General features: G+C 52.2%; 1 protein-coding gene across 1 annotated transcript in view; it reads right to left on the bottom strand.

Annotated features, from left to right (window-relative positions):
* Positions 1-23,330, bottom strand: part of GRIK5 (glutamate ionotropic receptor kainate type subunit 5) — a 58,721-nt gene that overhangs the window by 14,346 nt on the left and 21,045 nt on the right. The window contains exons 11-14 of the mRNA XM_068993223.1: positions 22,855-23,058; positions 6,170-6,283; positions 5,894-6,003; positions 5,338-5,511 (exon numbers count right to left, since the gene is read on the bottom strand). Of these exons, the coding sequence (XP_068849324.1) occupies positions 5,338-5,511; positions 5,894-6,003; positions 6,170-6,283; positions 22,855-23,058 (602 nt within the window). The remainder of the gene's footprint in view (positions 1-5,337; positions 5,512-5,893; positions 6,004-6,169; positions 6,284-22,854; positions 23,059-23,330) is intronic.

Genomic DNA, 23,330 nt, shown 5'->3' with positions numbered 1-23,330 from the left:
CTGAGGGTGCCTCATGGAGGGATCTGCAGTTGAGGACTTGGGAAGGGAAGCTGGGGGTATACAGAGTGGTGGTTCCTGGGCAGGGCGTGGCCCCAGGTTTGTTTGAGGAAAGTGCTTGGTGAGGTGTGAGGCACTCTGGTGACCAAAGTGATCGTGTAGGGTCCTGATGTCAATGGGTAGGGACAGGTGTCGACCAGACAGCCCAGTCTAAACATGGAAAATCCTGTATTTGATTATCTGACTCTTAACTCCCTGATACCTAAAAACCAGGGCTTCCCAGGTGGTGCTAGTGGTAAAGAATCTGCTTGCCAAAATAGGAGACTCAGGTTCAATCCTTGGGTCAGGAAGATCCCCTGGAGGTGGAAACGGCAACCCACCCCAGTGTTCCCGCCTGGAGAATCCCATGGACCGAGGAGCCTGGTGGGCGACAGTCCATGGGGTTGCAAAGAGTCGGACATGACTGAGCACGCACGGACATAAAAATAGAAATATTTTTGGCATGGCTAGAATAGAAACCAACATTTCTAGAAAGGTACCTATTGTTTAGATTGAGGAACAAAGCTGGATGCTGTTTTGTTTGAAACCGTGCCAAGAACTGCTCACGATTTGGAGAAATCGCGTCTCTGACAGCAGCCCTGCTTGTTGTATTTGAGTCACTGTGTGAAGAAACTTGGACCGGCTGTTTTGATGAGTCTCACAATCATGGTGATTTGTATTTGTACAGATACACTTATCTGCCAATGATTTAAAAGCGTCATGCCTCAGGTATTGACATCATTCTATTAAACAGTCTGTCTTCTCATAATTGCAATGGTATCCACTACCTGTAGGTGCGGCCACCTGACCGCTGCAATCTGTCTTGGAGCACAGTCCTGCCCAAGCATTTAGGTATTGCTTTCCTACTGTTGTATCGACAATCACTTCTCCTTTTCTCCTCTGTATTGAAATCAGGGCATTATATTGATTTGTTCTGAATCATGAGTGTAGGTTGACGTATTACCTTTGAATTTCATTAGGGCGGAAAAGAGATGTTACCAAATATTTGTTATAAAAACAGGGCATTGGGTTCCTTGGTGGCTAAGCGGTAAAGAATCTGCCTGCCAATGCAGAAGACACATGTTTGATCCCTGACCCGGGAAGATCCCACATACTACAGAGCAACCGAGCCCGTGTACCACAACTATCGATCTTGTGCTCCAGAGCCTATGAACTGCAGCTACTGGAGCCCAAGCACCCTAGGGCCCGTGCTCCGCCACTAGAGAGGCCACTGCAATGCGAAGCCTGTGCACTTCAGCTAGAGAGCAGCCTCCACTCCCCACAGCTAGAGGGAAGGCCATGCAGCCACAAATAAATAAATACGTTTAAAAAAAAAGAAGGCATTGAAGGAGTTCCCTAGTGGTCTCGTGGTTAAGGGGGGCTTCCCAGGTGGCACTAGTGGTAAAGAACCCACCTGCCAATGCAGGGGACTTAAGAGACATGGGTTCGATCCCAGGGTTGGGAAGATCCCCCATGGCAACCCACTCCAGTATTCTTGCCTGGAGAATCCCATGGACAGAGGAGCCTGCTGGGCTATAGTCCAGGGGGTTGCAAAGGGTCAGACATGACTGAAGCGACTTAGCATGTGCACAGGCTAGTGGTTAGGAGTCTGCATTTTCACTGCTGTGGCCTGCATTCAAGCCCTGGTCAGGGACTGAGATCCCACACACTGTGTGGAGTGGTCAAAATAAACAAGTAAACTGTTTTGTTTGTTTTTTAAAGAGTGCATTGAGTCTGTGAGCACTGAAGAGTCACTGGTGTGAAGTGAGAGAGCAAGGGCCAAAGGAGCCCATGATGAAACGGGACAGCGGATCCAGAGGTTGTAGGGAACCAGGAAGACACAGCAGCCTAGGAGCAAAGGGTTTCTAGAAAGAGGATGGCTGACAGGGTGTGCTAGCCATATCAATAAAGGGGGCCATGTGACCCTGGTGGAGCGTGGGGAAGGGAGCAGAGCAAGACCCGAGGTTTGGGGGCTTTCTGAACCAGGAGGGCGTGACAAGAGGGTGACCTGGCCTGAGACGTTGACAACGGCAAAGGAGGGATAAGGACCGACTTCAAGGGAGTGATGGGGGAGCCCAGGAGGGACGGGGCTGGGGTCAGAGTGTGAACTCGGAAATACTCATTTTCAAGGCAGAACTGGGGCCTCCCTGGCGGTCCAGTGGTTAAGACTCGGGGCTTCAGTGCAGGGGGTGCGAGTTCAATCCCTGTTTGGGGAACTAAGATCCCACAGGACACGGGGCATGGCCAAAAATAATAAAGAATCAAGGCAGAACTGTCCCAAATGATGACGCGCCCTTGGGTGTGGCTGCAGGAGGCTGTGGCCCGGGTGGACACGAGATGAGGGGCCCAGGAGGTGGGCTCTGGGTTGGGGGGGCTGCTGCTGTTCCTGTGGCAACCACGTCTCTGGGGCATGGAACACCCAGCTGGGGAAGAGGGTCCCTGACTGAGGAGCAGAAGGGATGGGGTACAGAGAGGCGGTCACTGGTCCCCCACCTGACCTGGGGACTCAGCCAGATTTGTTACAGCAGGTCCCTCCCTGCCCTTGCAGCTACCTCCTCACACAGGCCGCCCTCTCCTGCCTGGCTGAATGCGCCTCCCTCTCCTTGGCAGGCCTGCCTCTGTTTGCACCTTTCGGACTCAGCCTAGATGTCACCTCCCTCAGAGGTGCCTTTCCTAAGCATCTTCATTCTCCACTGTTCTTTTTCACTGCACCCTGTTGGGTTCTTCAATAGCTCAGCTTATGTACATCTGATACATCATTACATTTAAAATGCTAATAAAATTCACTTCGGATGTGCGGTGGGCAGAAGAAAGCCTTGCCCCTAAGACACCTATATACACATCCCTGGAACTTGTATGTTCCTTCATAGAGTAAGAGGCTCTTTACAGGGGACTTCCCTAGTGGTCCAGTGGCTAAGACTCTGCCCTCCCAGTGCAGGGGGCCCAGATTCGATCCTTGATCAGGAAGCTAGATTTCATATGCCATAACTAGGAGTTAGCATGCTGCAACTGAAGACCCAGCATGTCACAATGAAGATCAAAGATTCTGAGTGCCAGAACTAAGACCCAGTGCAGCCAAATAATTTTTTTTTTTTTCTTAAAAAAGGTCTTTGAAGATAGAATTAAGTTAAGCATCCTGAGATTTGGAGATTGACCTGGAGTATCCAGGTGGGCCCATGGAATCACAGGGGTCCTTATAAGGGGAAGAAGGAGGTCAGAGTCAGAGAGAGATTTGAAGAGGCTGTGCTGCTGGCTCTGAAGCTGGAGGCAGGGGCCACGAGCCCAGGAATGCAGAAAGCTTCTAAAAGCTGGAAAAGGCAAAGAAATAGATTTTCCCCTAGAGCCTTCAGAATTGGCCCTGCCAACACCTTGACTTTAGCCCAGTGATATCTATCCTGCACTTCTGTCTTCCAGAGCTGTAAGAGAATAAATTTACATTGTTTTTAAACCACTAAGTTTATGGTAATTTGTTGCAACAGCAACAGAAAACAAAGGCAGGGTGTAACTCCTGAAGTGATGCCAATTCCAAAACGTTTAAAAGAAATCATTGAGATTCAAAAGTTTCAAAGCCAGTGGGCCAAGCAAATTGCAAACAACTGCCAGATGGTAGTTAGTCCCACTTAGTTGAGAGAGAGAAAAACCTGCCACCATTATGGCTGGTCTTGAATGAACAAGTTTTGAATCAGACAATATCACTGGGATACATTCCTGGCATAAAATATGACCTCCTTGTGTTTATCTATCTGGTCACTTATTTATTCTCAGCCCCTTTGCCTCTTTTCACCTGACTACGTGGCACATGGAAAGGGCTCAGAAGCACTTTGTGCTGAATGACTATTGATGCATTGACTGTAACAGACGGGGACGAGGCCCAACGTCTTGGGCTGCCCTGGAGAGGTCACCAAGGGCCTGGGGAGCAGAGCCAGGCTCAGGCAGCACCCAGGGACTGGGGGGTGGGTGGCACTGGGGCGGGAAGCTGGCTCAGCCCCACCCTGCCTCTAGCCAAATGCACTCTCTCTAGGAAACCACTTCCTCTCTCTGGGTCTCGGCCTCCTAATCCATAAAACTGGGAGAATGTTCCTTGTTCTAGGCGTGCTCCTCGGCTTTCTGTGGTTCTAAGGAGGAAAAGGAGCTGAGAAGAGTTACATGAGCTGCCACCGAGCCCATCTGCTATTTAAAAGACAGGATGGGGACTTCCCTGGCGGTCCAGTGGTTAAGACTCTGCACTCCTAATCAGGGGGCACAGGCTCCATCCCTGGTTGGAGAACTAAGGTCCCACATGCCACGGGGCTAAATGAATCAAAGACAGGGTGGCAGACGTGAGTGCATATGGAAGCAAGGCCCTAAAGGCGCCGGAGGAGGCAGAGGGCCTGGGGCCAACGGAGCGGCGTCGACACCAGGTGGGAGTGCCAGCTGCGCAATACCAGAGCTCCCAAAGCTTTGAGCAAAGTGAGAACTCTGAATGTGGGGAGTTCCCTGGTGGCCTCGTGGTTAGGACAGCGGGCTCTCACTGCCGAGGCCCGGGGTTCAATCCCTGGCTGGGAAACAGATTCCTGCAAGCCGTGTGGCGTAGCCAAAACAAAACAGAAAAAGATAGAAGCCTGGGACTTCCCTGGTAGTCCAGTGGTTAAGAACATCTGAGCTCCCGATGCAGGGGGCATGGCTTCGATCCCTATAGAATCTGGGGAACTAAGCTTCTACATGCCATGTGGCCAACAAATAAACTAATTTAATCAAATATTTTTCTTTTAAGAAGAAAGAAATCTGAATTTGTAAGTGAATTTGCCCAATTTTTAAATGCCAACTAATCCAAAAAATGTAAAGCTATGAGCCAGACACTGCCGGCTGGCTCAGTGAATGCTCTCTGGCATGAAGCTTCTCAGAGCTTGTCTCGGGGGCAAAATAAGCTCTGTTCAAGGTACTGGGTCCCTGTGGGGCTCTGAGGGAGCAGGTCTCTGACTGGGCCTCACTCAGCCTTGGCCTCTGGACAGTGAAGGCTGTCGTGGCTCAAGGATTCTAGTCTCTGTGATTGCCTGGGGCAATGTCTCAGACAGTGACTACCACACCCATGCTGTCCTGATTATATGAGACGTGGGCATTTTTACTCCCATTTCTCGGATGAGGAGACTAAGGCATGGAGGGGGTTGTACAGCCAGTGAGCTGCAGAGCTGGGGCTCAGCTCACCCTACCCTGTGTCCCATCACATGGCTGGCGTGGGGAATAGGAATGGGCCCAGGTCTCAGGAGGGTCCCCCAAAAAAGTCCCACCCACCCCGGTTGGGGCGGGCAGACAGCCTCTCACCAGACTCCACTGACGCAGCGCGTGGACAGCGCCCGGGGCATGATCTCCGAGCCCTGCTGCATGAAGCCCCCCACGGGGAACCAGAGGCTGTTGCCCAGCGTGTACTGGTTCTCCAGGATGTGGGGGCGCGCCCGCAGGCACGGGTGCGGGTTGTACCACTCGTAGGGGCTCAGCCTGTGGAGAGACACAGTGGGTGGGAAGAAAGAAAACAGGAGAGAGAGCCACCGTGATCAGAAGGGACGGGGAGACACACCTGGAGAGGAAGAGAGACACAGATGAACAGGGAGAGACACACACACACACAGAGACAGTGGGCGCAAAAGAGGAAGGGGACAGAAGAACGAGAAGGGGAGAGGCCTGGAGAGGACCACGGAGCAGAAGCCAGAGACACAGGGAGGAAACACAGAGACGGGGCCGGAAAGGGAGAAGGGAGGGCGGCTGCAGTGAACCCAAGGCTCCGAGCAAAGCCGGGACAGCCAGGACAGACAGCCGTGGAGAGCCCGGCTCCTGCCTCCGCCCCGCCCCCTCCCTCCCAGGCAGCAGGTAGTGGGCTCACCTGGCGGCCAGGAACAGGACGCAACTGACGGCCAGATAGGCAAGAAGCATGAAGAGCCACACGGCCGGAGAGAAAGGGTCCAGGAAGGAAAAGTAGCCGGGCTTGCGGCCCTGGTGGGGGAGGGAGTGAGAGCAGAGTCCCCCCCAGCCCCTCCCAAAGCCCTGGGGCCCACAGGCCCCACCATGGCAGGCAAGGTCCAGCCTGCAGCCTCTGTCTCCCTCGGGCCTCAGTGCCACTCCCGCCCCAGCCCCGGCCACATCTCCAGGGGAACCGTACCATATGCACCCGGTAGAGGATGCTGATCCCCAGGGTCATGAAGGGCTTGGAGAAGTCGATGACCTTCTCCCGCTCGGCTGTGATGGTGAACGCAGCCACAGCCAGGTCTGCCTTCTGCTGGAGGGGAGGCGGGGCGGGGGCAGAGGGGTGGGCCGGGGAGACAGACGCGCAGTTAGAGAGAGCTGTGCCGAGGGAGCGATTTGGAGTATCAGAAGCCAAGAGAGAGACACACAGGGAGCAGGACGGCAGGAGGAGCCAGGGGACCAGACTGGCTCCAGGAGTCTTCCCTGGGCCCCGTATTGGACCCCTGTCATCTCACGTCCTCCTTCCTCCCAGCTGCCCCGCCTCATCCGATCTCTCCCGCTCCTCTCCCCCGACATCAAGCTCATCATTTAAGGCCCTGCTTTATAAAACCTACCACTGACCCCCCACCACTCCCACCATGCTGGGGTCCTGAGATTGGAGTCAAGATGCCCGGACGCTGACCCACTCAGGACCCTCCGGGAGCCTTGGTTTCTCTTTGGTATGAACAGTTAACAACAGGTAACATTTATCAAGCTTACTACATGCCAGGCTTCGAGCTAGATGCCACTTTATAGGGTTTATCTTGTATAATCTTCTCAACAGCTCCCTGGGGCTACTACTAGCCCCATTATACAGCTGGGGAGACTGAGTCTCAGAGACATCAAGGCACTGGGGAATAAAGGCACAACAGCTGGGGATCATAACACAGATGTGTGACCTCCACTCTCTTGCCCCTGGCAGGTGCTAGGGACCCGGGTGTATGCACCCAGGCATCCCGAGACACAGGACGACGCCCAGCTCCGTTGAGAGAATGACCTCGAGAGGAGCTGCATGTGGTCTTGAGTCAGGGAGGGGTGGGTGGCTGGGGTCCAGGCCTGACGTGGTGAAGGGTGGGGAGGGAGAAAAGGGTGTGCTGGGGGGTCTGGCTGGCACACCAGGATGCCTGATCCAAAGAGGCCATCTTGCTCAAGTGGACATCAGTCAGTCATTAGCTGCGGGCAGGACCCAGGCTGGGAAAAAACCTGGCACTTCACACACACATATATACACCCCGGAGACACACACACACACACTGCACATGTGAGCACTATACACAGTCAAGTCTATACCAGCAACATGTGTGCACCACACCAAATCCACACATAAGTGCCCAGACACAGGCTACCCACGTGGACTCAGGCAGACAGACATGTGCCCAGTACATGAGTGCAGGGCGGAGCGGTGATGTGGTGTGGGGGGGTCATCCCCTAGAGGCACAGTGCACACATGTGAACACATGGCCTCACACGCACACATACATGACAGAGGAGGCAGGGAGCTGGTAAGGGCCGGGTGCGGGAGGAGGGAGCCATGGCTCTGACCAGCTCACTGGGTGACCGGGGACAGGGGCTTCCATGTCTCTGAGCCTGTTTGCTGCTGCTGCTGCTGCTAAGTTGCTTCAGTCGTGTCCGACTCTGTGTGACCCCATAGACGGCAGCCCACCAGGCTCCGCTGTCCCTGGGATTCTCCAGGCAAGAACACTGGAGTGGGTTGCCATTTCCTTCTCCAATGCATGAAACTGAAAAGTGAAAGTAAAGTCGCTCAGTCGTGTCTGACTCTGTGCGACCCCATGGACTGCAGCCTACCAGGCTCCTCCGTCCATGGGATTTTCCAGGCAAGAGTTCTGGAGTGGGTTGCCATTGCCTTCTCTGGAGCCTCAGTTTGCTCCTCTGTAAAATGGGGGCAATATGTGTGGGCGAGACGTCTCCTGGGTTGGGACCCGGCTCCCAGGGTGCCTCTCCATGAATACCGGCTCCGCCCCAACAGCCTGAACTGGGCCCAGCATTGACTCCCAATTCAAGCACAGACCTTCAACCCTGGGGCTGAAACAGAAGAGTCAAGGTCCTAGCTCACTGGCCTGGGAGGAGGGACACGCTCACCTCCCCAGGGCACTGAGACTGACAGCATGGGAGGTAACAGAGGCTGGGGCAGAACTGGGCAAAGCGAGAGAGGGCTCAGGCCTTGAAGGAGAGAGCAGTGGCACAGGCTGAAAACAGAACCAGGGCCACAGAGAGACCACGTGGGGCCCAAATGAGACCCATGATCGGGGGAGAAGAGACCGATCTGAAAGATAACTCGATGTCAGGGAAAGAGGACAGACCCGAAAGACAAACCAAGAGCAGAGGGAGATGACGCAGGTGAAACGATTCCCGCAAGGTGGGGGACAGACGACATGGCCCCATGAGACTTGGGAGCAGCGATGGTGAAGCCAGAGGCTTCGACGTGTGGCAAGGGCCCAGAACACACTGGGTTCACACCCCACCCTCGGGGATTTCTGCATGCTGAGAGTAAGGAGTGGTTCCCTCCTTTTTTTTTTTTTTTTTTGGCCCACAACTTGCAGATTCTCAGTTCTGTGACCAGGGATGGAACCTGTGCCCCCAGCAGTGAAAGCACCAAGTCTTAACCACTGGACCACCAGGGAATTCTGGTTTTCTCCTTTGTTGTGCACTTGCCCCTCTTATGACTAATATGTGAATTGTCAGGAACAATGCCAGCAAATACAGGAATCTTTATTATATTTTACGCACCCCAGGAGGTCTGTCTTGGCAAAGGTCCTCTGTGATAACCCATCAGCCTCCTCATTGCCATACCCCCCGCCTCCGCTAATAACACCCCCAATCCAAAGTGATAATCACCTGTTTAAAACCCAGGGGTGGGTGGCTTCCCCACTGCACCCAAGACAGTGTCTGGGGTGGCTGGAGTAGAAAGGGAGGGGTAGGGGACTTCCCTCGTGGTCCAGTGGCTAAGACTGTGCTCCCAAAGCAGGGATCTGGGTTCGATCCCTGGTCTTGCCACAACTGAGATTGAAGATCCTGTGTGTTGCAACTAAAGCTGGTGCAGCCAAATAAACAAATATTTAAAAAAAAGAAGAAAAAGAAAGCGAGGGGTGGGAAATTCAGTGGAGTGGGGACCAGAGCCCTGCAGGGCCTTGCAGGCCAGGGTAAGGCGGCCAATTCTGCTCCAAGGACAGTGGAGGACATCACATCAGAGGGTGTGAGCAGGAGGTGACTGATCTGGTTGCCTTGAGAACAGACCACAGGGACAAGAGTGGAGCGGGCATAGGGGTGAGATGGGCAGGGAGAAAGCTGACTAAAGATGTCCATGCAGATGCCAGGGGCGAGCAAAGTGGTGGTGGTCAGATTCAGGTTTCATTCTGAACAGAGGACAGATAGATCCTTAGAGGCTGAAAGTTCCTTCTAGACTCCTCTCAGAGACTTAAAACTCCCCCTCCCTTTCCACCTCCTCCCCGCCTCTTCATTTCCCAAAAGAGACACCCATTCCTTCGAGAAGACTTCCCTCCCCAAGGGGACCCTGACAGTTTCATCTTCATGAAATCGAGAAGAAGCCTAATGATAAGCCACCTGTAGAAGTGATGGGGGTGGGGGTTGTCTAAATCCCTAAAAACCAACCACTTGTGACTGTCCCGCTGCCCCCAACCGGCCCTGTGCACCAGCTCTGCGCAAACCACCGGTGCTGTGCCATCGGCTCCCTGGCAGGCTCTGCCAATAGGGGGCGCCAGAGGAAGGCTGCAGGCTGGAGGAATGCGAGTAGCCTGCACTTCCCAGTGGGCTCTCAGGTCCCCAGCCTTCTTTCTGCACCAAAGGCAGCCACGGTTCTTCCCAGGACAGCAGACAAATCCAGTCTGCAGCTTCCTAGCACTTGCAGCGGGCTCCCCCGATTCTTTCCCTAAAGAATCCGCCTGCCAATGCAGGAGACAGGGATTCGATCCCTGGGTCAGGAAGTTCCCCTGGGTAAGGAAATGGCAACCCATTCCAGCATCCTTGCCTGGAGAATCCCATGGACAGAGGAGCCTGGCGGGCTAAAATGACTTAGCGGCTAAGAACGACAACAAGCACTTGCAGAACGAGCCTCACACAGCCCTTCCTCAAAGTTTCCAACAGTGTCAGCTCCTCTCCGTTCCTTCGGAACTGGAGACAGAGTGGCTTCCTGACTTGCTGTCTCCGTGCCTGAGAGCAAGGGTGTGTGAACCACGGCCAGGTCTAGGGCATCTGCCCAATTCTGTAAATAAAGTTTTATTGGAACCCAGCCAGCCTCACTCGTTTAGCTATCGTCTGCAACTGCTCTCCAGACAAAAGAAGAGTTGAGTAGTGACAGGATGACCTGGAAGCTGGGACTATTTACATCCGGCCCCTGGAAGAAAAAGTTGGCCTCGGACTTCAACTTTTACCCTCCCAGTTACCTAGTTAGCAACTTCATTCCTAGTGAATACTTCTCTTCATTCAGATATTTGGAGTGACCTGTTTCCTGGTAGGACCCTGAATGGTGCACAAATGACAATACTCAGATCACACGAGTGCTCAGGTCACATGGTCACTACTCATGGGCAGGTGTTCAAACTCTGTGGGGGCCCAGTAATGAGCAGTTTCTCAAACTGAAAAAAAATAGTATCTGCCGAAAAGAGTCTGATTTGCTTCAAAACCCTGACGGTCTGCAGAGAGTGACCCCCTGCTGCCTGCATCCCTATTTGCCGCCAGCGCTCTGCACATCCCTGGATCCTCCGGGTCATCAGGTCCGGGTGTCAGCCAGGTCAGATTACATGAAGCCAGCACCTGCTTCAGAGTCTTTGTACTCTGGGCCTCCCTCAAAAGGAAAAGTCTTACGAATTGTTTGGTAAAAGCCTGAAGCAGCACACACAGTGAGACTCAGGGACAAGTTGCTGCTCAAATCCAAAAATCCCACCAAACATCCGCAGTACCAGACCAACAGCATCTCCACCTCAAAGGTCTGAGTCTCAGCTCTATTGGGCCTCTCGAGTTTCTAAGTTTCAGTCTTTCCAACTTCTTCTCCTTTCTCCTTAGCCCTCAGGGTGGTGGGTGCTTCCTGCAGCTGCTACCCTCAGGATCCCTTACTTTCCTTTTTACTCTTTTGGCTAGCAGGTTCACAATTTTCATTTTGTTATTAGTTGTTAAATTGTGTCCCAACTTTTTTGCAGCCCCATGGACTGTAGCCCGCCAGGCTCCTTTGTTTGTGGGATTCTCCCGGCAGGAATACCGGAGTGGGTTGCCATTCCCTTCTCCAGGGGATCTTCCCGACCCAGGGATAGAATCCCCGTCTCTGCATTGGCAGGTGGATTCTTTCCCACTGAGACAACAGGGAAGCCCTCTAACAACTTTACATCTAGTTAACAATTCTTTTTTTTTGAGGGGGGGGGTGCTACACTGTGAAGCCTGCAGGATCTGCCCGGACACTGAGCAGAGGAAGCACAGAGTCTCAACCGCTGGACTGCCAGGGATTTCCCAAGCTAACAATTCTTTTTTAAAGAGATTTGTCTATTTTGGGCTATGCTGGGTCTTTGTTGCTACACAAGGACTATCTGTAGTTGTGGTAAGCGGGGACTCCTCTCTAGTTGTGGCTCACAGGCTCCAGAGCAGGGGCTCAGTAGTTGTGGCACAGACTCAGTTGCCTCAAGCACATAGGATCTTCCCAGAACAGGGATCGAATCCATGTCCCCTGAATTGGCAGGCGGATTCTTAACCACTGGACTACCAAGGAAGCGCAACAAACAGCTATATTAAATTATCTCTGTTCCAATAGCTGATAGGAGGAAAAATCCCTGGCGGTCCAGTGGTTAAGACTGATATGGATGGGACTTCCCTGATGGCCCCAGGGGTTAAAAATACACCCTGCAATGCAGGGGACGTGGGTTCGATCCCTGGTCAAGGAACTAAGATCCCACATATCTTGGGGCAACTAAGCCCGCGCCTCACAATGAGAAAGTCCAGGCATCACAAGGAAAGATCCCGCAAGATTCAATGAAGATATCACATGTTCTAACTAAGACCTGATGCAGCCAAATAAATATTTAAAAATAAAATTTAAAAAACTGATAGGGGTAAAAATAGATAGTTACACAGATGGCTGTAGAAGTCCCAGTAGGGGATTGTAGATAGAGGAAAACCTAGGGAACTTCAAGAGACCATCCTAAGATAAAGTGAAGTCGCTTAGTCGTGTCCAACTCTTTGATCGCACGGACTGTAGCCTACAAGGCTCCTCTGTCCATGGTGTTTTCCAGGCAAGAACACTGGAGTGGGTTGCCATTGCCTTCTCCAGGTGATCTTCCCATCCCAGGGATCAAACCTAGGTCTCTGGCACTGCAGAGCCACCAGGGAAGCCCTACTCTAAGGTAAGGGTCACTCAAGAAAGTTATTACAACATCCTGGGATGAAGCAGGTTTGCTTAACTACAAAGCCATGAGTAAAAGCATGAGATATGCCCCAGGTCATTAAGTGAAAGAAAAAATAATAATGCAGCTTGCATTGTGTTGGTCGAGATCAGCAAAATAATGATCCTTAGGATTAAGGACAGATTTAAGGGAAAGGTTGACATTTCAAAGCAGGAGACTGTCGTTACATGGAAACTGAGATGATTCAACATATTTTAGGACATGTTACCACCCTTCTGCTGATTTCAATAAGCTCTGTGACAGTCCTAGTTTGACCTCATAGGGTCAAACACTCTCCTATCCAAAAGAAAAGAGAAGCTAGTGATGTAAGCCTGACATCAACTGGAAGAAAGAGGAAGAAGGCCATCCTTTCCCCCCTCCTCCACTTTCCTTTGATTATAAGTGTTAGTGTTCAGTCAACTGATAAGGGTATAAGTTGCTCGGTTGTTCCTCTTTGTAACCCTATATACTGTAGCCCATCAGGCTCCTCTGTCCATGGGATTTCCCAGCCAAAAATACTGGAGCGGGTAGCCATTTCCCCTTCCAGGGAATCTTCCCAACCCAGGGATCGAACCTAGGTCTCCTGCATTGCAGGCAGATTCTTTCCCTTCTGAGCTACCAGTTAAGCCCAAAATATAGTTTTGGGACACAGCCCCTTCACCTGCCCACTTGCATCCCACACAAGCAAGTAGAATATTAGTAATTCTACTTCCTGCCTATCACTTTGCCTCTCCCTGAGTTCCTTCTGTGCTGAGACTCAAAGAACCCAAGTTTAGACACCAGGTGAGTGATTCTAATTAAGAGACAGTCGATTCAGAACTTTCCTGGTGGTCCAGTGGTTATGAATCCACCTTGCAGTGCAGAGAACTCGGGTTCGATCCCTGGTGGGGGAACTGAGATCCTACAAGCTGCAGAGCAACGATGCCCATGCGCTGCAACCACGGAGCCTGCCTGCGAGCTCTGGAGCTGGCACACTGCAACTAGAGAGTCCGTATGCTGCAACAAAAGATCCCGTATGATGCAATGAAGATGCTTCAAGCCACAGCTAAGACCTGACGCAGCCGAATAAATAAATATTAACAAATAAAATAAAAAGGACCGTGGGTTCAAGTCCCAATCTGAGTTTTGGTTGGCTTTGAATCCTCACACATGGGTTCATCAGAGGTGCACAGTTTTAGCACTCAGAGCTTCCACTGCAGGGGGCACAGGTCCAACCCTGGTCAGGGAACTAAGATCCTGCATGCACACTGCGACCAAAAATAAAATAAAAACAAACATACAAAAATAGCTGATATGATTCTGCAAGGAGATCAAACCAGTCAATCCTAAAGGAAACCAACCCTGAGTATTTATTGGAAGGACTGAAGCTGAAGCTGAAGTGCCAATACTTTGGCCACCTGATGTGAAGAGACAACTCATTAGAGAAGACCCTGATCCTGGGAAAGACTGAAGGCAAAGGGAGAAGAGGGCGGGAGAGGATGAGATGGTTAGATAGCATCACCGACTCAATGGATGTGACTTTGAATAAACTGCGGGAGATAGTGGAGGACAGAGGAGCCTGGCATGCTGCAGTCCGTAGGGTTGCAAAGAGTCAGACACAACTGAGTGACATGATTCTGTTCAAGTAACTGGTGTTGTTTTGTCTCCAGATTGGACCATAACTGACTGATACCAGCAGTGGGTTTACTGCCAACCTCCTTACTAAATCCTGTTTCCTCCTCTTAAGATCGGATCAGCAGAATGTTGCCAATGTGACGGGACGAGGGCAACACTGTATCTCAGTGGTCTGCTGCTGCTGCTGCTAAGTCGCTTGAGTCGTGTCCGACTCTGTGCGACCCTATAGATGGCAGTCCACCAGGCTCCCCCGTCCCTGGGATTCTCCAGGCAAGAATACTTGAGTGGGTTGCCATTTCCTTCTCCAATGCATGAAAAGTGAAAAGTGAAGTCGCTCAGCCATGTCCGACTCTTAGCGACCCCATGGACTGCAGCCCACCAGGCTCCTCCATCCATGGGATTTCCCAGGCAAGAGTGCTGGAGTGGGGTGCCATTGCCTTCTCAGTGGTCTAGATGATGGCAAAAAGCAAGAGAGTTGATGTCAGCCTTCAGCAAGACTGAAGGTTTGTACTCCTGGCTTCTGGTGCTCCTTGGAAAGTGGTATGAAGACAAAAGCATTTGCAAGGTCAGTCAGTAGCTCACAACAGCTGCCAAGGGCTGTGCTGATGTGCTCCAGTAAAGACACTTCATTTGGGCCAGCAACTGCAATTGCAATCACCACCTGATTGCATTTACAGTAATCCACAGTCATTCTCCAAGATCCATCTGCCTTCCACACAAGCCAAACAGGTCAGTCATTTTTTGTCCATTTGTTTTTTGGCCGTGCCTCGTGGCATGCAGGATCTTAGTTCCCTGACCAGGGATCAAACTCATGTTCCCTGCACTGGAAGCACAGTCTTGGCCACTGGACTGCTAGGGAAGTCCCCAAACAGGTCAGTGGAACAAAGATGAGATCACCACCCCAGCTTCTTTTGAGCCATTAGTGGCAGCACTAATCTGCAGTTCCTCCAAAGGCGGTAGAATTGCTTTTGGATTTCCATCCTGGGAAATGTGGGGCGTTCTGGGGGCTTCCACTGGCTCTTTCTATAACAATGATCCTGACTCTATGGGTCAGAACACCAGTGTGGGATTCTGCCAGCTGCCACATACATCTGTCCCAATTATACAACCCAGACCTGGGGAAACACAGAGGGAGTCCACAGATCCATCAGGCCCCTCCTGAGTGGAACTTGGGCTCAGACTGCATCGATCACTTGGCCACAGAACCCTTATGGTGGTCCACCAGTAAAAGCAGGAAAACCCAAAATGCCTTGCCATCTATGAAAATGATAGGAGGTTGTCTGAAAATCTAAAAACCCATCAAATCCTCAGTGCTGAAACAAAGCTGGTATTAAAAGAAACTGGGCTTTAAAAAAGAGAAAAGAAGGGATTTCCTTGGTGGTCCAGTGTTTCAAACTTTGAGCTTGCACTGCAAGAGTCATGGGTTTGATCCCTGGTCAGGGTATTAAGGGGCTTTCCAGGTGGCTCAGTGGTAAAGAACCTGCCTGCCAATGCAGGAGATTCGGGTTCCATCCCTGGTCCACTGGAGAAGGAAATGGCAACCCACTCCTGTATTCTTGCCAGGGAATCCTAGAGACAGAGGAGCCTGGTGGGCTACAGTCCACAGAGTCGAAGAGTCAGACACAATTTAGTGACTGACCAAGCGTGCACACAGGGAACTAAGATATTTTATGCCATGTGGCACAGCTGAAAAAAAGAAAAGAAAGAAGAACCTGGTACAGTCTTTCCAGAAAGCAGTTCCACGATATATAACAAAAGCCATACAAAGGGTTTTCCTCTTTCACCTGGTAATTCTATTGAGAGTCAACTCTAATCAGCTACAATGAAGGCTAAGCTTTGTGCATGAAGATGTTTGCTTATGGTTGTTTATAACAGCACAAACAAACAGATAAAAATACCTGGAAACAACTAAAAAACGCTTCAGTAAAGTAGAGTACATCCACATGGGGGCTAATGTGCAGCCGTGTGACATTGTGTTTAGGTTAAAACGCTAAGATTATTTTTAGCCTTTCGGGTTGGCAAAGATTTTTTTAAAAGATTGATAATACCCATTGTTGGCAAGAGTGTGGGAAATTTGACATTCTTGTGCACTTTGGGTGAGAATATAAATTGGTGGAACCTTTTTGAAGGGCCATTTGGCAGTATGTACTTAAAAAATATTCGTACCCTTTGACCCAATGCTTCCACTGCTTGGAATTTATCCCTCAGGAACACCCCCACCAGTCCACAGGCCCAGTTGATGGTAGCATTGTCTACGCCTGCAAAAACTGGAAACCATCCAAATATCCATCAATAGGGGATGAGCTAAATAATTCATGCTCAGTCGCACAAGGAAATCCTTTTGTCTCCACTTGAATTTCAAGTAGGTATCTCCAGTGATCCACGCCCAGAGATAACTCTCATCCTCCCCACTCAGAGACTGCCCCTCCTATATCCTCCCCACCATGGAGACTGGCTTTACCGGTTTTGCCCAGCTGTTTAGCCAAACCTTGCAGTTACTTGACTCTTTTATGGCCTCTGGCACACACCCTACCTGGTGGTACACCTGACATAGCGACCACCCCAGCACAAGGGAGCATCTTCTCTCTTCCACACCTTCCAGCGACCTCTGAAGTGGACCGGCCTGCCTCTACTCTTGGGCCACTACGGTTACTTCTCAGCCACCCCTGCACGCATGCTCAGTCATTCAGTCACGTCCAACTCTTTGCCACCCTGTGGACTGTAGCCCGCCAGGCTCCTCTGTCCAGGGGATTCTCCAGGCAGGAATACTGGAGTGGGTTGCCATTCCCTTCAGCAGGTGGATTCTTTACCACTAGAGACACCAGGGAAGCCCTGCCCAGAGTAATCATTTTCAAATGTTTTTGAAATTAAATCGAGGCCCTATATCCATGTAATGGAATATTATTCAGCCGCAAAAAGGAAGGGAGGGGACTTCCCTGGTGGGGCAGCAGTTAAGACGCCACACTTGCAATGCAGGGGGTGCAGGCTGCATCCCTGGTCAGGGAACTAAGATCCCGCATCCTGCACAGGGTAGCCTAATAATAAAAATAATAGTAATAACATGTGTGTGTGTGTGTGCACACTCGGTAGCTCAGTGGTGTCAGACTCTTTGTGACCCCATGGACTAGCTGGCCAGGCTCCTCCATCCATGGGATTTTCCAGGCAAGAATACTGGAGTGGGTTGCCATGCCCTCCTCCAGAATAATAATAATACTTTTTTTAAAAAAGGAAGCCAGTACTCATCACGCTATAATGTGGATGAACCTCAAGCACACTGTGCTGTGTGAAAGGAGCCAGACTCAAAAAGCCACATATTGGCTGGTTCCATTTACACAAAATGTCTAGAATAAGTAAATTGTGGAGACAGAGAGCAGAGTGGTGGCTGCCAGAGGCTGGGGAAAGGGGCAGATGGCAGTGACTGCTGTTGGGTTTGGGTTTTCTTTGGGGGTCATGGAAATGTCTTGAAACTAGAGAGAGGCAATGGTTATACAATATTGTGAATATACTAAATGCCACTGACTTGTATACTTTAAAATGGTTTTTATATGAACCTCAATAAAAAAAGAATAAAGAAATTAGATCATGACACCTTCTCTGCTTGAAACCTTCCAGTGGCTCCACAACACAATAAAAATAAAATCCAAAAAGAGAGAGAGAGGAAAAAAAAAGGAATTCCTTGGTGGTCCAGTGGTTGGGAATCAAGTGCTTTCACTCACGGGGCCTGGGTTCCATCCCTGTTTGGGGAACTAGGATCCTCAAGCCACGTATTGAGGTCAGAAAGAATAACAAAAAACAAACAAAAACACACCCAAATTTCATACCTGCAAGATCCCAGTGACCCAGGCTCTGTCCTGGGACCTTGAATCCCCCCTTGCCCACTCCCCGCAAATCTGTGACAAAGGGAACATCATTCCCATTTCAAGAGGGGAAACTGAGATCAGAGAAATGAAGTGGCTTGTCAGAGATCACGTGGGAACACTTCCAATCTGAGGCCGGCTCCATCTGGGGTCTGACCAGCTCACAGCCGTGGACACAGTGGTGGCTGCCTGGACCCTTCTGCAGGATGGGATACTCATGGCCCTAGGTGTTGGTGGCTGTTTGCTCTGTAGGTGGAAGAAGCCCCTTGACATCCCCTGAGGACAGCCCCTCTCCAATGATTTGTCCGTGGGGGGCATAAAAGCCTGGCCCCTTCCCTCAGGGGGACATCTTTAATGGCCACCCCAGCTCCAGAGCTGCCCGCAGGATGGTCATGACTGCCTCACAGCTCAACTCCTCCCTCTCTGCCCAAGCCTCCTCCTCCCCTCCCTCGTGCTAAGTCACTTCAGTCATGTCTGACTCTTTACGACCCCATGGACTGTAGCCGACCAGGCTCCTCTGTCCATTCGACTCTCCAGGCAAGAATACTGGAGTGGGTTGCCATGCCCTCCTTCAAGGGATCTTCCCCACCCAGGGATGGAACCTGGGTCTCCTGCATCTCCTGCACTGGCAGATGAGTTCTTTCCCGCACGCCACCTCATTAGGCAGGTTTCTAAGGGCGCCCCCACACACCTCCTGCCTGCTAATTTCCACCTGGAAATTCGCTTCCTGATCTCTTAAGTGCCAGACCAAAGTGCACAGAGTTTAGCCTCCAGGCCTGGGGAGGTGACAACTAAATTGTGTTACTCGCTCAGCCGTGTCTGACTCTGCCACCCCATGGACTGTAGCCCACCAAGCTCCTCTGTCCATGGGATTCTCCAGGCAAGAATACTGGAGTGGGTTGCCATTTCCTCCTCCAGGGGATCTTCCCAACCCAGGGATTAAACCCATGTCTCCTGCACTGCAGGCAGATTCTTTACCATTTGAGCCACCAGGGAAGCCCCTAGAAAGATCCTGCTGCTGCTGCTAAGTCGCTTCAGTAGTGTCCGACTCTAGAGGACAAACTGGAATGGAGAGAGATGGGAGGCCCAGAGGAGGCGGGTGAGGGGCGGGGCTGAGTTCACAGCGTGGCAGTGACAGCAGGGATAAAGCCAATTCCGGCAGTGGCCACTGGGTGGAATAAATGGACCATAACTGGAGCCTGGCGTCTGAGCCCTGCACCTGGCCCAGGGGTGGTTGGGGGGCTGCTGGTGCCCAGGGCTGTTTTCCCTCTGGAAGTCAGTCATCAGCTCTGTGCCAGCCTGCCGGGGTGCCAGCCCTGGCTCTGCCTGTCACCAGCCATGTGCCCTGGGCATGGTATCTGAGTGCCTCACTCTGTCCATTACAGAAATCTGAGCTAACACCAGGCCTTCCTCAAAGGGGTGGCTGGCTGTGAGGAGTCAAGGAGTTGTGTTAAGTTCATAAAGTTCGGACAAGGGCCTGGCATGGCGTGAGCATCACCCTGACCACTCCAGGCTTCCCAAGTACCTGCCGAGTGTCTGGAAAGGCCTCGGGTCAGACACACCCATCTGCAGCCTTACGTGTTGGGGGCCGGTCCCTTCACTGTTGAGCCCCTGATCTCGCATCAGCAGGAGGGTGTGATCGTCTGGGCCAGGAAGGATTGTCAGAAGTAAGTGACACTTGCAAAGTTCCTGACACGTGGTGTGAAGTTCACTAACGTCAGCTGCCACCACCAGGAAGACAGTGGGAAGTGTCTGTGTAAGGCTCAGTGTGCTTGGCCTCCCACAGCAGGCAGATGAGCCTCGGCAAGGCCAAACTCTGCCCATCCTTTGCACAGTCAGCTCCTCCAGTGTTCTTCCCCTAAATGTCATCGCTGGTGCCCAGTTACCCAAATCAGAAACAGGAGGAGCGCTCATGTCCTCTCTCCTCCGTCCCTCACCCCAGGCAATCACCAAGTCCAGGCCCTGTCCAGCCTCCCCTTTCATCCCTACAGACCCTCTGGCAGCCCCTGCCACTCCCCACCCCACGACCGTCTCCTCATCTAAGCCAGCTCAACCCTTTGTGTGCAGGGGGTGCGTCCCATGGGCCACCAGCTGAGGACCAGTCTTTAACCCTAAGAGCAAAGCCAGGCCACTGAATCCCCAGGGTGTACCACAGCACCTGGTATACAGTTGCTGTTGTTGTTCAGTTGCTAAGTCATGTCCGACTCTTTGCAACCCTGTGGACTGCAGCCCACCAGGCTTCCCTGTCCCCCACTATCTCCCACTCAAGTTCACGTCCATAGAGTAAATGATGCTATCTAACCATCTCATCCTCTGCCGCCCTCTTTTCCTTTTGCCTTCAATCTTTGCCAGCATCAGGGGATTTTTCCTACTGGTATACAGCAGGCACTCAATAAATGCTAGCTGGCTGGAGGGCAGATGAATGCATGAATGGATGTCCATACTGGCAGGAATGACACTAACAACGATAGAAAAAGCATTCAGCACCCAGCACCCACTACTTGCAGGGCCCTGTTCCAAGCCCCTACACGGATTAACTCATTTTACACTCACAACGACCCTATGCGCCAGCGTCTGTTATTTCTTCAGTTTTACAGGGAGATTAAATAACTCGCCCAATGTCACACAACAAATGCTCTGCAGAGATTCAAACAAGACCCAGGAGGACCCAGGAGCATAAACTCTTCTGATTAGCAGCCACCAATCAGCAAAGTTCCCAGTCCTGCTCCGCTCACTCCAGGCACCTTCACACCAAGTCCTAAGGCACAAGGAGTTAAACTCTTGCCCAGGGTCATACAGTTATAAATAGGATTTCTTCCTTGATGAATGGACAGGCGTCCAGTTGACGGTGACTTTGGTTCGGGGCGGGGGGGCGGGGAGGTTGCAGTTGTTATTCTCCTGGATCTTATTTCTGGGGGCCCCGATGAACAGAAAGCTCTGGGTTTACATGACTGGGGACCAGGCTGTGGCAATGAGGTCACAGGTAAGGCTGCCAGTGAGGCAGGCATTAAGGCACCAGCTTCTGCCTCTGGGCTCCTCAGGTCCTGGCTTCAGACTCTTAAACCCACCCAGGGCTGAAGCTTTCAACCAGCTGGTGCCTGCAGAACAGTGCCTCAGGCCTGTCAGTTGGAATTGGCTGGGGTCGGGGAGGGGGGGGAGACTGAGTCACCAGGACCCCGAGGGACACCCCCACCTCCTTCTCCACCAGAGCAACTGTTTTGTCCAGGGTTCTGAGGGCCCTTTCAATCGGAAAAAAGGTTCTGCAGTCAAAACAGCTTTTGAAAATCAGTGCCCTAAGGGATCAACGTCCTTGTCAAGCAAAGTGGCCTTTTCGAGTTTACCCTGGTGGCATTCAGGGCCTTGCATGCAGTGAATTCTGGATGAGAGAGACAGCAAAGTGACAGTCTCCAATGCCCTCTGCCAAGTCCAATGTCAAGGCCACCCTGACTGTTTATGGCCAAAGGTCCCTGCTCCACACACCTGCCCTGGGCATGCCCTAAGCCAGGGACCTGTTTGTCTTTTCTGGGCATTTGCCCATGCAGCTTCTAGTGTCTGGGAGAAAAAGGAACTACAGGGTAGACCCAGTAGTTCCCTGGTGGTCCAGCGATTAGGACTCCACACCTTCACTGCTGGGCCCTGGGTTCAATCCCTGGTTGAGGAACCCAGATCGTTCAAGCCTCGCAGGGCAACCAGAAACAAAGAGGAACTCAGGAATCACACATGACCAGCAACATGTGTGGTGTGTCTGTAACCCCCATTACAGACCTGTCAGCTATCATTAGCCCCCCCTCCTAGGAAGGGGAAACTGAGGCGCGGAGGAGAGAAATGACTCACCACAGCACTCATACCAGGGTTGGCCTGACTCCAAAATAGTCTTTCCACTGCACCCTCGCCTACCACCTCCCACCTGCCCTTCCTCTCCCCTCCTCACCTACCCTCACATCCTGCCCACGTTCAGGGCTCAGCTGCTCTTCTGAAAACATCCCTCTCTCTCTTACATACACCCCACCCAGCTGTTTGTAAATGCCATTTCTTCTCCTTCGAATAAGTTCTCCTCCTCACAAATCCCACTTCACCCAGCTGACTATTTCACACTCTTTGGGAATCTGCTGGGGTGTCACCTCTTCCAGGAAGCCCTCCCTAGATCCCCAGCTGGGTCAGGAGCCTCTAGATCCCTCCTCTGAGTTTTTCCCCTCGAAGTCTGGAAAGTTCTGTCTTGTGGTCATTTGTTTTTCTACATCTCAATGGGGCCCTGAGCTCTCGGAAGCAGGGTCCAGGTCCCCGAGGCTCCTCACTATACCCTAGGCCTAGCAAGGTGCAAGGCACACACTAGATGTTCAATAAACATCTACTGGAAGAGTGGACTTGCGAGAGCCAGGGGCAGCCTCGAAGTCCACCTCCCGGCAAGTGCTGGGGCACAGTGCACCTGAGGTGCAGTCCCCGGCTGCCCCTCCTAGCTCCGCCTCCCACAGGAAGCCTTCTCCACCTCCTCCAGTTGTCCAGTCCCTCCAGTTCCGATTCCTCGTCTCCTTCATTCACTCAAGTCTTTGTTAGTCGCTCAATCATGTCCGACTCTTCGAAACCCCATGGACTGCAGCCTCCGTCCATGGGGTTTTCCAGGCAAGAATACTGGAGTGAATAGCCATTCCCTTCTCCAGGGGATCTCCCACATCGCGGGTAGATTCTTTCCCGTCCGAGCTTTGAGCAAAGCCAAAGCCGAGGCGGCATGAGGGAAGCATCTGGAAGCCGGACACAGGAAGTGATGGGCATGGCCTTTGACACCGGAAATGACGCATTGTCCCCTTCCCGTCTGTGCTGGCCCCGTGGTGCTCACCAGCCACAAGGGCACAGCACACCATGGGCTGGTGCCTAGTGTACATGCCAGCCTGGTCCTGAGGCCCCACTGGCTGCCCTCCCTCCCTCCTCACCCAGCCCATGCCCCTTCCGCAGCCCCAGCCCCGCCGTACCCGGTTGATGAGCTCGCCCACCATGCCCGTCCAGGAGCCGTTGGGCTCGGGCGCCCCGTATAGCCCGTCCTCCACCAACCGCAGGCGGTACCGGAAGCGCAGCAGCTCAGCCAGCTCCCGCAGCATGTCCACGCAGAAGCCCTCAAAGCGTTCGTTTCCGGACAGAGCCTGGAAGTTGGGCCGGCGCATGACATACGGGTTCTCCTGGGGAAGCAGGAGAGGAGGGAGAGGGGTCAGAGACTGGGTATCGAGGGGACGTCTGGGTCCCAGAGTCCACGCCTGGCAGCTAGCTCCAGAACCTGCTCGCAGAGCAGGGATGACAGAGTCCTGGCCTACCTACATCCCCTGTTTACTAATGCTCAGAGCCAGGGCAGGGTTGGGGAGGGGGGGGATAAATTAGGAGGTTGGGATTAACATGTTTAGTCGCTAAGTGGTGTCCAACTCTTTGCCATCCCATGGACTGCAGTACTCCAGGC

The sequence above is a fragment of the Capricornis sumatraensis genome, chromosome 20 (genome assembly GCF_032405125.1).
Source record: "Capricornis sumatraensis isolate serow.1 chromosome 20, serow.2, whole genome shotgun sequence".
NCBI lineage: Eukaryota > Metazoa > Chordata > Mammalia > Artiodactyla > Bovidae > Capricornis > Capricornis sumatraensis.
This window is presented reverse-complemented; position numbering and strand designations above follow the sequence as displayed.